Below are 17,093 nucleotides of genomic sequence, written 5' to 3'. Positions count from 1 at the left end.
ATACTACAGGGATACAGCCACATCAATGTTCATAGCTGCTCATTTCACAATAGCCAGATTGTGGAACCAACCTAGATGTCCTTTAATTGATGAATGGATAAAGAAACTGTGGTATATATATACAATAGAATATTACTCAGCCATAAAGAATGATAAAATTATGGCATTTGCAGGCAAATGGATGAAATTGGAGAATATCATGCTAAGTGAGATAAGCCAATCTCAAAAAAAAAAAGGTCGAATGATATCGCTAATAAGTGGATGATGACACATAATGGGGGGGAGGGAAGGGTTAGTGTTAGGGTTAGAGTTAGGGTTAGGGAGGGGGGCAAGAATGGAGGAAGGAAGGACTGTATAGAGGGAAAAGAGGGGTGGGAGGGGTGGGGGGAAGGGAAAAAATAACAGAATGAATCAAACAACATTACCCTATGTAAATTTATGATTACACAAATGGTATGCCTTTACACCATGTACAAACAGAGAAAGAACATGTATCCCATTTGTTTACAATAAAAAAAGAAGGTAAAAAAAAGAAAGAAATCATAGAACTCAATAACCCAATCAATAACTTAAAATTAACAGACATATATAGAATCTTCCATCCATCAACAAGCAAATACACTTTCTTCTCAGTAGCACATGGATCCTTCTCTAAAATAGAACATATGTGATGCCACAAAGCAGCCCTTAGGAAATGAAAAAGAAATAGAGATACTGCCTTGTGTTCTATCAGATCATAATGGAATGAAATTAGAAATCAATGAAAAAATTAAAAACAGAAATTACTCCAACACCTGGAGACTAAATAATATGCTATTGAATGAAGCATGCATACAGAAGACATTAGGGACGAGGTAAAAAAAATTCTTAGAGGTAAATGAGAATGATGATACAACATATCAAAACCTCTGGGACACTATGAAAGCAATACTAGGAGGAAAATTCATTGCATGGAGCACATTCAAGAAAAGAATAAAAAAGTCAACAACTAAATGACCTAACATTACATCTCAAATCCATAGAAAAAGAACAGAACAACACCAAAAGTAGTAGAAGATAGAAAATCATTAAAATCAGAGCTGAAATCAATGAAATTGAAACAAAAGAAACAATTCAAAAAAATTGACCAAATGAAAAGTTGGTTCTTTGAAAAAGTAAACAAAATAGACAAACCCTTAGCCACACTAACAAAGAGAAGAAGAGAGAAAACTAAAATTACTAAAATTCATGATGAAAAAGGAAATATCACAACAGACACCAATGAAATACATAACATAATGAGGAACTACTTTGAAAATCTGTAACAAAATAGAAAATATCGAAGACACTGACAAATTTCTAGAGACATATGATCCTCCCAAACTGAACCAGGAGGACATATTCAATTTAAACAAATCAATTTCAAGCAATGAAATAAAAGAAGCCATCAAAAGCCTACCAACCAAGAAAAGCTCACCAACCAAGAAAAACCCAGGACCAGACGGATTCTCAGTCAAGTTCTACAAGACCTTCAAAGAACTCATTCCAATACTTCTCAAAGTATTCCAGGAAATAGAAACGGAGTGAACACTTCCAAACTCATTCTATGAAGCTAGTATCACCCTCAAACCAAACCAGACAAAGACACATCAAGGAAAGAAATTTTAGACTGATATCTCTGATGAATATAGATGCAAAAATCCTTAACAAAATCCTGACAAATTTCATACAAAAACGTATTAAGAAGATAGTTCACCATCATCAAGTGGGGTTCATCCTGGGAATGCAAGGTTGGTTCAACATCCAGAAATCAATAAATGTAATTCATCATGTCAATAGACTTAAGGTTAAGAATCATATGATTGTTTCAATTGACACAGAGAAAGCATTCAACAAAATACAACACCCCTTCATGCTTAAAACACTAGAAAAAATAGGGATAGTAGGAACATACCTGAACATTGTAAAGTCTATTTATGCTAAGCCCATGGCCAACATCATTCTTAGTGGAGAAAAACTGAAAGCATTCCCTTTAAAAACTGGAACAAGACAGGGATGTCCTCTTTCACCACCTCTATTCAACATCATCCTTGAAATACTAGCCAGAGCAATTAGACAGACTAAAGAAATTAAAGGGATACAGATAGGAAAAGAGGAACTCAAGCTGTCACTATTTGCTGATGACATGATTCTATATTTAGAGGATCCAGAAAACTTCTAGACCTCATAAGTGAATTTAGTAGGATATAAAATTGACACGCGGACCCCAAGATGGCGGCGCCCTGCGAAGTGGCCGTGGCTGCCTCCGGCGAAAGTGATGACGGAGGCGGGGGTTTGGATCCTGGCTGGAGGGACAGTTGGAGGCACTGGGAGTGGACCAAACCGTTTACAGTTCCTACATCCTTGGTGTCCTGCAGGAGGAGGAGGAAGAAGAGAAGTTGGACGCTCTGCAGGGTATCCTATCTGCTTTTCTGGAAGAAGATTTCCTTCTTAATATCTACAAGGAGATTGTGGAACGATGGTCTGAAACTCAGAATGTTGTCACCAAAGTGAAAAAAGAAGATGAGGTACAGGCCATTGCCACGCTCATTGAGAAACCGGCACAGATTGTGGTGAAGCCAGGATGGTGTCAGAAGAGGAAAAACAGAGAAAAGCTGCCCTGCTGGCCCAGTATGCTGATGGAACAGATGAAGAGGATGAAGCAGATGAGAAGGATGATTCAGGTGCCACCACGATGAACACTGGTTCTGATAAATCTCTGTTTCAAACACCAATGTAGAAGATGTTCTCAATGCTCGGAAATTGGAGAGAGACTCACTTCGGGATGAGTCCCAAAGGAAGAAGGAACAGGACAAGCTACAGAGGGAGAGAGACAAACTAGCCAAGCAGGAGCGCAAGGAAAAGGAAAAGAAAAGGACACAGAGAGGGGAGTGAAAGCGATAACCCTGGCCTGTTCAATTCTTCCTCTGCTTCCAGAACTTAATGAAAGGGAAAACTGGTTGTGCATATGTGTATTTAAGAGAAACGAAAGAACATTGCATAGTGATTTCCCAAGGCATTTCCCCTTTTGTTTACATGGTAAAAAGGAAAATCACAATCACTTCTAATTACAAAATGTGCCGTGTTTTGGTGATGTGGGTGATCAGATTATTATAGTTGATGTCTGTACCAAAGAGCTGCAATTGGGGCAATCTTTATATTTTAATACTGAAGTCCTGTGCTCCTTTTGGCTCCTGTTTTTATAAAATGTCTTCCCTCACCTTGGATAAATAGCAGGATTCAGAAAGCTGTTAACAGCTTTCATCTGAGAAAAGAAACATGACCATTCTTCTGAGATGAAAAGTGCAAGTACAGATTGCTTCAGAGGCAATATTTACTCCTAAATGTACAGTTTTATGGCTGACATATAAAACTAATAAGGAAGCCAGGTGGGGTGATGCACACCTGTAATCCCAGCTCTTGGGGAGACTGAGGCAGGAAGATCACAAGTTTGAGACCAGCTTGGGCAACTTAGCAAGACCAGTCTCCAAAAAAAAAAAAAAAAAAAAAAAAAAAGTGCCTAGGGACTTACCTCTGTGGTAGAACACACTGGGTTCAATCCCCAGTGCTGCCAAAAAAAAAAAAAAAAAAAAACCAAAAAGCAAAAAACCTAATAAGAAACCCTACCTGGATCCAGATTTTATATTACATGACAGCAAACTAGGAAAGTGGGAAGAAATTATTTGGAATGTGTTAAAGATCTGAGATCTTTTTTAAAGAAAGTTTCAACCAATGGGAGAAAAAAGTATCTTTTAAGTAAAGATAGTTACATATTTTTCCTCATTTAGGCTATGACATGAAGAAGGATGTATCAATATTGACTGCAACAAATCATTGTTAAGCTAGATTCTTTTTTTTTTTTTTTTTTTTTATAATCATGAATTCTCTTGAGTGCCAGTAGAAATTTTAATCCTGATTTTCCCTAAAACCTGAGTATTAAGACCTGGTAATTCCTGATTTAGAGAAAATGGAGGAATTGCCCTTTTAAAGAAAAGAAACACTGGAAATCTTGCTAACACAAAAAATATTTAAGAGTGTACATAGTAAGTGCTTAACAAATTTATTGAATGAGTGAATGAATGGGAAAACTGCCTGGGAGAGTCAGAGGTGAGCAGGAAGTCTCCATTTCTACCTTTTTCACAAGCCACATTCAATTATAAACAAGGCTCTTCTCTACTTGACTTCAGGCAATAGTAGACTGTCCAGAAGGCGAAAGAGAGCATTTTCTCTGATAAGAAAAAGTAGATATTTTATACTATGAGTCAGCAAACTACCAACTGCAGGGCAAATTTGGCTATCTTTTTTTGTATGGTACAAACTAAAAATGGTTTTTACATTTTTGAGAGGTTATAAGATAAAGAACACCTGTTAAAGACCATATTGTGGCCTGTAAAACCTGAAATATTTACTATCTAGCCCTTTGGAGAAAGTTTGCTGACCTTTATTTTGTATCATTAACTATGAGATTAACAGAAACTTTTATCTTTGTGCAGAAGGTTGAAAATAAAAAAGCATGGTTAAAGGAAAGGAAATGTTACCTCTTCACAAAGTCCTATAACCATGGCATTGCAAAAATAACCACATTTTTAAAAAATAAACTTTATTTAAGTCAAAAAAAAATCGACACGCATAAATCTAAAGCATTTTTAAACATAAGCAATGAAACCTCTGAAAGAGAGATGAGGAAAACAACTCCATTCACAATAGCCTCAAAAAAAAAAAAAAAAAAAAAAAAAAAAAAAAAATTGGGAATCAATCTAACCAAAGAGGTGAAAGATGAAGGAACTTTGGATGAGGTAGAGAAAAATGGGGTGGGAGGGGGTGGGGAACTGAAAGATAGTAGAATGAAACAGTATTACCCTATGTGTATGTATAATTACATGAATGGTATGAATCTACATCGTGTACAACCATAGAAATGAAAAGTTGTACCCCATTTGTGTACAATGAATCAAATGCAATCTGTAAAAATTAAAAAAAATTTTAATTAAAAAAAAAAAGGTAGGTCCTTTCCAAGTTTTCTGAGGAATCTCCACACTGCTTTCCAGAGTGGCTGCACCAATTTACAACTCCACCAGCAATGTATGGGTGTGCCTTTTCCCCCACATCCTGCCAGGCAGGGATTTTTTCTGAGAGCTGTTCCATGCTCTCTCCTGGATAACACTGGTTCACTGGCACCCTTTGTCATCCCTCACAGATGGTATTCTCCATGTCCTTATGCTCTCTTGCCTCTGCACAGGTCTCCTTTTCTTTTCTTCACATGGTGTTCTTTTCGTAAGGACACCAGTCAGACTGGTTTATGGGCTCATCTTAAATAATTAAATCTCCAGCAATCCAATTTCTAAATAAGGTCACATTTTTAGACACTGGGAGTTAAAATTTTTAAATATGAATTTTGAGGAGAACACAATAGGTAGAGGTTCAGATCAAAGTACAGAGGAGCGTAAGTCCTTGAGTGAGCAAACTCCTTTAAGACCTTCTGTACGAATGACTTAGAAACACTCTGCAACGCCTCTGTCCTTGAGGCCTAGAGACATTATCTTATTATAAAAAGCATTTGGTACTAGTGGACTCTGAGAAGCAAGCAAGTGATATGATCTGCACATGCACAAAGCTAACTGCACTAATGTAATCTAATGTAACCTGACATAACCCTGGAGTAGATAACAAAACGGAATTGGTTTTTTCAGGGGAGCCACTTCTTGCTGTACACTATCCTGAGTGCTTGCCTCTTTATTTGCTCTCCCCTTAACCTTTATATCTGGACCTTTTAATCTTTACAACAATTCAGTACATAACAATGTACATTGAAGTTCCATAACTCAAGCATTTACTTACCATAAGTTCATCAAAATGGTCTCAGTTAAGAAATCCAGAAATAAAAAGAAAGAAATTTACACAATTTGAATAATTTTGGGCAGTTTTGCCCATGTTTTTAATTTGTATGTCTGTGACATTGAGATGTAAGATGTGATACTGCTGTTTATTCAGTAGGCTACAATTTCCCTATGCCTTTTTGGGAAGTGAGCATCTAGTCACTCAGAATGAGATTCTGGAGTTTAACACATGTACTTGATAATATGTGATGTGTGTCTTACAGGCAGGTTACATGATCTCACTTCTTAGGATGCTATTTCATAGTTAGCTATGCATATTTTCTCCTCAATCATTCTTTTTGTCCTAGTATCTTTTAAAAGTACCTTACAAATCCCTTTACTATCATTTTAAAGGGATAAAAAGGGAGGAAGCAGAAGTTACTAGAAACATTTAACCACCATCTTTAGTTAGAATGATACATACTTTCATTGAAGATTTGTGCCTTGATTCAGTTCTGGAAAATTCTTAGTTGTCATCTCTTACAGCATTACTTCTCTGCTGTACTGATTTTCTGCTGTTATTGTAATGAGTCACTACAAATTTGGTAGATTAAAACAAAACAAATTTATGTAGGTCTGAAGTCTAGGTGACCACTGCTATCTTCATTCCATTTTCAAGCCAGCAATTCAGCTTATTACATCCTTCCCATCAAGTCCTTTTTTTACTTCTCTATGTTTAAGGACTTATGTGAATATATTGAGCCCACCTGCATAATCCAGAAAAATTCCCCTATTTTAAGGCCTTTTTTTTCGGTATTAGAGATGGAACCCAAATGCACTCTACCACAGAGCTAATCCCCCAGCCTTTCTGCTTTTGTTTTGAGACAGTTTTCCCTCAGTTGCCCAGGCTGGTCTGGACCTTGTGATCCTCCTGCCTCAGTTGCTACAGGAGCTATGTTTACAGGTGTGATCCACTGGGCCTGAAGAGTCCTTTACCTCTGCAATGTCCCTCTTACAGAATAATGTAACATATTCACAGGTTCCACAGAGTAGAGTGTGGACATCTTTGGGAGGCCATTCTGTCTACCATACCTGCCACTCCTTCTAGTGCATTCTTGGAACCTCTCAAGTTACTATATTTCTTAATAGTTTTTTCATATAGTTTATTTGCACTGGGATCCAGGTGGATTGTCTAATTCTTTTAACTGTGTCTAATCTACAGTTTTTCCAGATAATGAGTCTTTAAAAATTTGGGTGACTATCTTTTTATATTTTTAAATTTTTAATTATTTTTAAATGATGCATTATTTTTTATTTGTTCTTTTTAATTATATATGACAATAGAATGTATTTTGACATATTACATACACGGAGTACAACTTCCCATTCTTCTGGTTGTATATGATGTGGAGTTACACAGGTCATGTATTCATGTATGAACATAGGAAAGTGATGTCTGATTCATTTACTGTCTTTCCTATTCCCATTCCCTTCCCTTCCCTTCCCTTCCCTTCATTCCCCTTTGTCTAATACAAAGTACTTATATTCTTTCCTACCCCCTCCTCTTTATTGTGAGTTAGCATGTACATATCAGAGAGAACATTTGACCTTTGGTATTTTGGGACTAGCTTATTTCACTGAGCATGATATTCTCCAGTTCCATTCACTTAATGGCAAATGCCACAGTTTCATTCTTCTTTATAGTTGAGTAATATTCTATTGTGTATATATACTGCATTTTATTTATTCATTCATCTGTTGAAGGGCACTGAGGCGGGTTCCATAGTTTAACTATTGTGAATTGAGCAATAAAATATTGTGAATTGAGTAAACATTGATGTGACAGCGGGTGACTATCTTTAAAATCCAGGTTTTTTAAGGCCATCTATGCTAAGTCCATGACTGATATCATTCTAAATGGTGAAAAACTGAAAGCATTCCCCCTAAAAATTGGAACAAGGCAGGGATGCCCTCTTTCACCACTTCTATTCAACATCGTCCTTGAAACTCTAGCCAGAGCAATTAGACAGACCAAGGAAATTAAAGGGATACGAATAGGAAAAGAAGAACTCAAACTATCTCTATTTGCTGATGACATGATTATATATTTAGAAGAACCAGGAAATTCCACCAGAAAACTTTTAGAACTCATAAGTGAATTCAGTAAAGTAGCAGGATTTAAGATCAATGCTCATAAATCCAATGCATTTTTATACATAAGTGATGAATCTTCAGAAAGAGAAGTTAGGAAATCTACCCCATTCACAATAGCTTCGAAAAAAAAATAAAATACTTGGGAATCAATCTCACAAAAGAGGTGAACGACCTCTACAATGAGAACTACAGAACACTAAAGAAAGAAATTAAAGAAAACCTTAGAAGATGGAAAGATCTCCCATGTTCTTGGATAGGCAGAACTAATATTGTCAAAATGGCCATAGTACCAAAAGCGCTATACAGATTCAATGAAATTCCAATTATAATCCCAATGATGTACCTTACAGAAATAGAGCAAGCAATCATGAAATTCATTTGGAAGAATAAGAAACCCAGAATAGCTAAAGCAATCCTTAGCAGGAAGAGTGAAGCAGGGGGTATCGCAATACCAGACCTTCAACTATACTACAAAGCAATAGTAACAAAAACAGCATGGTATTGGCACCAAAATAGACAGGTAGATCAGTGGTACAGAATAGAGGACACGAACACAAACCCAAATAAATACAATTTTCTCATACTAGACAAAGGTGCCAAAAATATGCAATGGAGAAAAGATAGCCTCTTCAACAAATGGTGCTGGGAAAACTGGAAATCCATATGCAACAGAATGAAACTAAACCCCTATCTCTCACCCTGCACAAAAATCAACTCAAAATGAATCAAGGACCTTGGAATCAGACCAGAGACCCTGCATCTTATAGAAGAAAAAGTAGGTCCAAATCTTCAACATGTCGGCTTAGGATCAGACTTCCTTAACAGTACTCCCATAGCACAAGAAATAAAAGCAAGAATCAATAACTGGGATAGATTCAAACTAAAAAGCTTTGTCTCAGCAAAGGAAACTATCAGCAATGCGAAGAGAGAACCTACAGGGTGGGAGAAAATCTTTGCCACTCATACTTCAGGTAGAGCACTAATTTCCAGAATATATAAAGAACTCAAAAAACGCTACACCAAGAATACAAATAACCCAGTCAACAAATGGGCTAAGGAAATGAACAGACACTTCACAGAAGATCTATAAGCAATCAACAGATATATGAAAAAATGTTCAACATCTTTGGTAATAAGAGAAATGCAAATCAAAACTACCCTAAGATTCCATCTCACCCCAATTAGAATGGCAATTATCAAGAATACAAGCAACAGTAGGTGTTGGCGAGGATGTGGGGAGAAAGGTACACTCATACATTGCTGGTAGGGCTGCAAATTAGTGCAGCCACTCTGGAAAGCAGTGTGGAGATTCCTTAGAAAATTTGGTATGGAACCACCATTTGACGCAGCTATCCCACTCCTTGGCCTATACCCAAAGGACTTAAAATCAGCACACTACAGAGATACAGCCACAACAATGTTCATAGCCACTCAATGCACAACAGCCAGATTGTGGAACCAACCTAGATGCCCTTTAATTGATGAATGGATAAAGAAACTATGGTATATATATATACAATGGAATATTACTCAGCCATAAAGAATAATAAAATTATGGCATTTGCAGGCAAATGGATGAAATTGGAGAATATCATGCTAAGTATGATAAGCTAATCTCAAAAAAACAAAGGACAAATGATCTCGCTGATAAGCAGATGATGACACTTAATGGGGGGTGGGAGGGAGACAAGAATGGAGGAAGGAGGGACTCTATAGAAGGATAAGAGGGGTGGGAGGGGTGGGGGGGAAGAAAAAAATAACAATGAATCAAAAACTATTACCCTGGGTAAATGTATGATTACACAAATGGTATGCCTGTACTTCATGTACAAACAGAGAAACAAGATGTATCCCATTTGTTTACAATAAAAATGAATTTTTAAAAAATCCAGGTTTTCTGATTGGTCCCCTTGCTTACACATATGTTCTTGTTTCATCACATAATTTTTATCTTTTTCACGGCAGTTATTGCATTGTTCACCGAGACCAGTGGTTCTCAACCAGGGGTGATTTTTGCCTCTCAAGGGACATTTGTCAATATCTGGAGACATTTTTGTTGTGCTGCTCTCATCCGGTGTGTAGGAACCAGGCATGCCGCTAAACTAATTCTACAACATGCAGGATGGGTGCTCCTCAATAGTTTTCCAACCCAAATGTCAGGAATGCTGAAGTTGAGAAACCTTCATCTAGATCTTTCAAAACATATTCATTTAAATGTTTCATCAGATTCATTTCATCTGGAGAATTAGTGTTTTGATTGTTTATTGTGTTCGTTACCTTTGCTCGCATTAGATTTCTGCATTATTTTGGCATTGTGGTTTGCAAGTCGACAGAAGATAGCAAATATATCTGGCTCTCTCCCCCCGCTAGTATCAGGATTGCCTCCTGTCCCGTGATGATATTAGAGTCCTGCAGAACCCAGGCAGCAGGCTCATTTTCTGTTGTGAGACTATTTTTGTTTCTTCCTGCCTCCTTAGCCATGTTTGCTCCAAGTCCTAGGACTGGGGTGAGGAGCAGATACAAAATTTTGTTTGTTTCTTTCCTTCCCCTGAGGCAGTCAGGGACCACTATGTGGGACAAAATTCGGAGACAATGAAATAAACCCCCGGGTGCAGAAAACTATTATGTTATGCTTTTTAGCATGGTTGCTTCTCTTCCCTTTTCGACCATCTCATCTTGAGATCCTGATAAAAACCACAGAAGCAGAATGTTTGCACAAGATGAAACTGTTACCAGGGAAAAAACTTAAATGAATCCTCTAGCTTCACTTCTTCTTTGTCAAGTTAAAAATTACAAATTTCGGAGGTCATACAATTGGGTAATACATCTTAGTTTCCTGTTAGCTTTGCTGAAGATAACATCTCTGATGTGTGGGTTATGATAACAGTTGCCTTGGTTGCTTTTGAGGCACTTGAGGGGACATTTTTGCAGAAAACACGGACTCTTCACTTGGGCCTGCACAAGTCTGATGGGTGACTGGAATGGCATTTCTGTCTTCATATCATCTCTGTCCATTTATTTATTTATTTATTGTACCAGGGATCGAACTCAGGGGTGCTTAACCACTGAGTCACATTACCAGCCCATTTATTTATTTTTTATTTTGAGACAGGGTTTCGCTAAGTTGCATAGGGCCTCACCAAGTTGCTGAGGCTGGCTTTGAACTTGTGATCCTTCTGCCTCAGCCTCCTGAGTCGCTGTGATTATAGGTATGTACCATCACACCTGGCTTCTCTGTCCTTTTTGCTGCCTTATCTTTTGGGTCAGACTTTACTCAGCTCTGCATGTAGACATGTTTATTGCCTCTTGGAGCTGATACAATTTCTTCTACCACACCTTTGTGCTTTTTCAGCAGCTATAACAACCAAGCACCCAGGGTCCTTCAGTTTTATCACAAGGTCCAGAAGGAACCACAAAGCCAGAATGTCTGCACAGGATGATGGTGCCAGCTGCAACAGTAACTTAGCAGTTACTGGGACAAGTTGACTATTACCACCCCGTGGGCCAAGTCTCATGCAAGAAGAAACATCTTTTGAAACTGTGGCCCTGGCCAATGGAAAATTACCACTTTATCTCTGCCCCCACCCCGCAAAAGCTTGCATCTCCCTTTGTTCAGAGTGTAGTCTGCTTTCCCTCTCCATCACTGCTGTCTTCCTTTAAGTGAAGCCCCAGGTAAAGTCTTGCCTGCATGCATGTTTGCAACCACTTGGTTTAGTTTCTATCATCACTGAGTCAGAAGTTCCCCCTCAGGTACCACCGGACTCTTGTGTGACAGGGTCCTAATCTCAGGCCTTGGAAGTCGGCAGTAAGTCTGACTCTGGTCTTACCTATTGCTGGGAGACTTCTGTTCCAGTCACCTTTTTACATTTCTTTTATACTCTCTAATTAGTATGTGTCTGGAATGGAAAGCAATGATTCATCTTGACTATGCATCCTCAAATGTGTTTAATCATCATACAAATGCAAGATGTACTAAAGTCATCCAAAGGACTCAACTCATCACCTCCTAGAAATTCCATAACGTAGCTCACTGAGGCTGTGAAAAACAGATGAGGCACACAAAATGGAAACATTAAATAAATATATGAATGGGTACACAGTAATGCACCACAAGATAGTGCAGTTACATGATATACTCAAGACAAAGTACATTTTCAGAGTAAAGTCCTATTTGGAAGGGAGAGGAATAAGCAAGAAAGAATGGAGCTCCTGTTTGATCATCTAGAAAGTTTTCAGGTGGGAAATGAACTTCTAGAATGTGCCTGTGTCTTTTCCATCTGTGAGCAGGTTCTCTCTGAGCAGTTTATTTCAATTTAATTTCACTTACAAATGTTTATTGTGGTAGGTGCGAGGGGAAAGTAGCGGAGGATAAAATTACCCTTGGCTCAATGAATTCTTAGTGGGGCAGTAGGAAAGAGACATGAACCATGATGTATGAGATGGCTGAATTTCTTCTAAGGGTCTACACAGCTTTAGGGCGATATGTTTGGGCAATTACTTGTATAGGGTGGTAGTCAAAGTTGGGAAGACGACGTGACATCTGCTGGGGGTTACGTGAGTAGGCAGGGCAAGGCTAATCCGCCACAGGGCCCAGGACCGGGTGCTATTCACCCGGTGAGGAGGTGTCCACACCGCTGACTGGAGAACGTCAAGTCAGGCACAGCGGAAGTTCGAGGTTGGCCGCCAGCGGGCGCCGTCCGCTAGGGGGCGCCGTGGCGCCGCGCCGTCCGCGCCGTTGCGTTTCCGGGCACCGGGTCCAGCGCCGCCATCGACACCGGGCGCGCGCTCCGCGCACGGCTCGCCGCTCCCGTTACCTGGGCAACCGCGGCGCTTCCTCCGTGCGGGCCTCGACAGTCTCTCCGCGCCATTTTCAAACTGCTCTAACGCCGGAGCCGGTGGCCCGAGCGGAAGGAGCCAGCGAGGGAGGCGAGTGCAGAGGGCGATGCGGCCGCAGGCGGAGGATGCGGCGGCCGGAGCTGCGGGTGAGGCGGGCCTCAGAGGCCGAGGGCCGGGCGGGGCGGGCGGCGGCGGCGCCTTCGCTTTCGCCTTCCGGGCGGTCCCCGCGGGCCGGGCTTGAGCGCCGCCGAAGACCGCGCGCCCGGGCGGACGTGGGCCCGGGCCGGGCGGAGGGCCGCGGGGACGTCCCACCAGCCCGCTTGCGTCCGCATCCGACGGCGAAGCTGCAGACCCGAGCTTGGCCCGGAGCGTGACCCAGCCGGCCCGGGCGTCGAGGCGGGCCGTGCCGACAGGCTTGGTAGCTGGGTGGACTTAAAATTAAAAGCCCTTTCCGGGTAAGAAGCAGACGAGCTGTTGGTAGAACCGGTGCCCCAGAGCGCCCTTGCCAGCGCCTTGGAAAACAGTCTCCCCTGGAGTTCAGTAACCGGGGACCCTGAGATGCCTCGGTTCACGGCTTCTGTTGCTGCTTTTCTCGGGCGGGGTCGTTGTTTTTCAAAACACAAGTGTAAAGAGTCCACCCTCCAGAGTTAAATAGATGATGTTCTGGACTGTCTGCGTGTGGGATCCCCAACGCCTGCCTTTTGTGTTTTGCTGGAAACTTTGAGCATAGCCACAGTGTTTGGAGACGGGATCTAGGGGACAACCGCAGCCCAAGGGCCGGGAAAGCCCAATGCCTGGTTTTGCTCTTCTTGGGAGGATGTTAATTTGTCTTGTGGCCTCGGACATGATTTTTTAAAGATATATTTTTATTCTCTGTTCCTCCTTTTCGCCTCCCCAAAGCAGGATGTGAGGAGGAATTATTTCTGAGTATCCAGAACTGGTAGCAAACAAAGGGGAAATGCTTGCGTGGTGGCCGCCTGCTAGTCTGGGTTTCTGAGGTTTATTTCTAATGTCTGCAGGAGTTTCCCTCAAACACCCTCCTTCATCAGTTAAGTCCCTCTTTGTGGTAGGAATCTAGAAGTCCACGGGGAAGCCTCTCAGAGAAGAGGCTAGCAAGCGCCACGAGAGACTTATAGAAAGGAGTAACCAAGGAGAGGAAATAGTTTAGAAGTGATTTTGGAAAGTACAGAAACCAAAGTGTTGCACAGGACTCAGGGGACCTAGCGTCCTGTGACTGCTTACCTACTTTGTAGGCCCATGGTTTGGGAAACAGTTATTCTTGAGCCTTTCTTCATCTTTAAATAAGGATGATAATATTGGTTCTTTATTCCTCAGGATTATTTTGAGGATCAAATTTCACATTATTCACATGCGTCCATATTTTACAAATTGTGAAGTACAACAGAGATGTAAAAGTTTTTGTTTTGAAATGTGAATAGTATGATTACATTTAGTTGGCAAAGTAGAAAAAAAGCCAAGTTTCTGAAAAAGGAACTTTGGATATAACTCCATTTTAGGGCAGATTGGTAAAGAATATATTCATAAATATTTTAGAAGACCAGTATAAAAACATGTACAGAGGTACTTATGTGTGTGTCATTAAGAAGAAATTGAGCAGGGTGTGGTGGCATACACCTGTAATCCCAGCCTGCCTGGAGGCTGAGGCAGGAGGGTCTCAAGTTTAAAGCTACCCACAATGTTGCTTGGGGAGAGGCCCTCAGCAACTTAGCAAAACCCTGTCTCAAGGGCTGAGGATGTGACTCAGTAGTTAAGCACCCCTGGATTCGATCCCTGGTACCAAAAGAAAAGAAAAAAAAAAAAAAAGGAAGGAAAGAAAACAGAAAGAAAGAAAAAATTAAAATTTACATGATGAAGTATACCTAGTCCCCCAACACACACTGAGGATTGAACCCAGGCGCAGTGTAACCAGCCCTTAAATGTACATTTGAAAAGTTTCCATAAATCTATACACCTGAGTGACCACTACTGCAGTCAACAGTATTTTTATCACCTTGGAAAGTTCTTAATCATTCTATTCACCTCCCTGGGCAACTGCTATAATTTCTATCCCCATAGTATAATTTTACCTGTTCTTAGACCTCATGTAAATGGAATCATACTATGTATGTATTTGGCTGCTTCTGTTCAAATATTTTCAAGATTATCCATGTGGTGGATGTGTATCAGTATTCCCTTTTATCCCTGATACAGAAACATTACATTGTATAGTATGGTTTGTTTCTTCAACTGTTGATGAATGTTTAGGATTTTTTTTTGGGGGGGGGGGGAGGTTTGTACCCAGGATTGAACTCAGGGGGCACTTGACCACTGAACCACATCCCCAGATCTATTTTGTGTTTTATTTAGAGACAGGGTCTCACTGGTTGCTTAGCACCTCGCTTTTGCTGAGGCTGGCTTTGAACTCAAGATCCTCCTGACTCAGCCTCCCAAGCCGCTGGGATTACAGCGTGTGCCTTGAGTGTTTAGTTTTTTTCCAGTTTGGGGCTATTATAAATAAAACTGCTATGATGTGTTCATTTTTCAATTTTCTTGTTGTCTTTGTTGATGTTTACTTTTTTTTTTTTAATGTAAATACGTAGGAGAAGAATTAGCCGGTTATAGACTAGAAGTATAACTTTATAAGAAACTGGCAGGCTATTTTCCAAGGTGGTTTTATACTACTATCAGCAACATGTGAGGCTTTCAGTTGCTTCAAATCTTTGGCAACATTAAATATTGTCTGTTCTTTTAATTTTAGCTATTGCTAATATGAGCAAAATTGTACCTCATTGTATTTTTATTTTGTATTTCCCTGATGACTAATGTTGAATGCCTTTTCATATGATATGCCTCTTAAGATGTTCTTTTCAAAGTGCTGGTTAAAGTCTTTAGCACAACGAAATTTTAGTTTTAGCCCAAGTAAATTTTCTTACTGAGTTGTTTATCTTATTGAATTATAAGAGTTTGTTTATTCCATATATGTCTCAGATATTATGAGTATTTTCTGGTGCTCTTTGGTTTGCCTTTTTTCCTTAATGGAGTATTTTGATGAGCAGATGTTTTTAATTTTGATAAATTTTTATTTTGTTTAGTGCTGTTAATAGTTCCTTCTAAAAATTCTTTGCCTATCTCAGGCTCTGAAAAATCTTCTTTTTCTTTTAGGATCTTTATTGTTTTAGTTTTGATATTTAGGTTTATGAAGAGATTCACAGTTTAATGCAGCTACATGGATGGAGATCATGTTGAATTTAAGTCAATCTGAATGTTTCAGAAGACCACCTATCTGAAGAGAAACAAAAAGTAATTGTTTCATATTAAAATTTTTGTTATTGTTGTATTGAACTCAGGGGCACTCTACAACTGAGTTACATCCCGACCCCTTTTTATTTGTGACATGGTCTCCTAAGTTGCTCAGCCTGGCCTTGAATTTGGAATCCTCCTGCCTCGGCCTTCCCAGTCACTGGGATTGAGTCACTGGGATTCCAGGTGGGTGCCACTGTTCCCAGCTTTTTCTTTTCTTTTTCCTTTTCTTCCTGCAGTACTGGGAGTTGAATCCAGGGCCTAGGGCATGCTAGTCAGGCACTCTACCATTAACTACATCTCAGCCCTTTTTATTTTTCAGACAGGGTCTCCCTAAACTATGGAATCTGGCCTGTAATTTTCAATCCTCCTGGCCCAGCCTCCTAAGTATCTAGGGTTACAGGGATGCACTGTCATGCCAGGTTGAATCTTTTCTTCTTATTGTGAAATTAAAATAATAACTGTAATAATATAATGACATTTCATTCTTTTTGTTTTTAGAACTTTAACTTCTAGAAGTGAATAAAACTGGTTTTGGAAGACAAGATGACTACAGCTGCAGAAAGAAAGTATATTAATATTAGAAAAAGATTGGATCAGTTGGGATACCGCCAGACTTTGACAGTGGAATGTTTGCCTTTGGTGGAAAAACTTTTCAGGTAAAGATAAAAACACAGTTCTAAATATATGTGATCCTTAATTTACTCCAAGTTACTTAGGACCCCATCAAGTTGCTGAGGCTGACTTTGAACTTGAGATGTCCTGCCTCAGATTCCCTAGCGGCTGGGATAACAGGTGTGTGCTGTCACGCCTGGCCTACTTATCTAGTTTTTGATTGAATTTCTCTCTTCAGTAAAGACTTTGGAAAGTTCTTAAATCATCTGTTCTTCCTTATGTCCTAATTCATCTGTTCTCAGTCCAGGGCCTCCACATTGCAAAATGTAGGGATCACCACTCACTCTATTACTG

General features: G+C 39.8%; 1 protein-coding gene and 1 pseudogene across 8 annotated transcripts in view; both read left to right on the top strand.

Moving 5' to 3' along the window:
* The first annotated feature begins 2,250 nt into the window (after positions 1 to 2,250).
* LOC306669615 (coiled-coil domain-containing protein 43-like) lies at positions 2,251 to 3,692 on the top strand (annotated as a pseudogene). Its single transcript has one exon. The product of its transcript is annotated as a coiled-coil domain-containing protein 43-like (transcript).
* A 9,052-nt stretch (positions 3,693 to 12,744) lies between these two features.
* The window catches only part of CEP135 (centrosomal protein 135), a 71,470-nt gene continuing 67,121 nt past the window's right edge, over positions 12,745 to 17,093 (top strand). For 3 of the 7 annotated variants that reach the window (XM_079153744.1, XM_079153750.1, XM_079153749.1), the window contains exons 1-3: positions 12,745 to 12,970; positions 16,172 to 16,310; positions 16,626 to 16,783. In XM_079153744.1, coding sequence (XP_079009870.1) covers positions 16,671 to 16,783 — 113 coding nt within the window. In that variant the 5' untranslated portion in view covers positions 12,745 to 12,970; positions 16,172 to 16,310; positions 16,626 to 16,670. Of the gene's footprint in view, positions 12,971 to 13,103; positions 13,280 to 15,986; positions 16,125 to 16,171; positions 16,311 to 16,625; positions 16,784 to 17,093 lie in introns of those variants that run through there. The other 4 variants (XM_079153746.1, XM_079153745.1, XM_079153747.1 and 1 more) reach the window with 4 other exon arrangements.

This window comes from Sciurus vulgaris (genome assembly GCF_902686455.1).
Source record: "Sciurus vulgaris genome assembly, chromosome: 9".
Classification (NCBI taxonomy): Eukaryota; Metazoa; Chordata; class Mammalia; order Rodentia; family Sciuridae; genus Sciurus; species Sciurus vulgaris.
The sequence above is the reverse complement of the archived record's forward strand: the minus strand, read 5'-3'. Positions and strand labels throughout refer to the sequence as shown.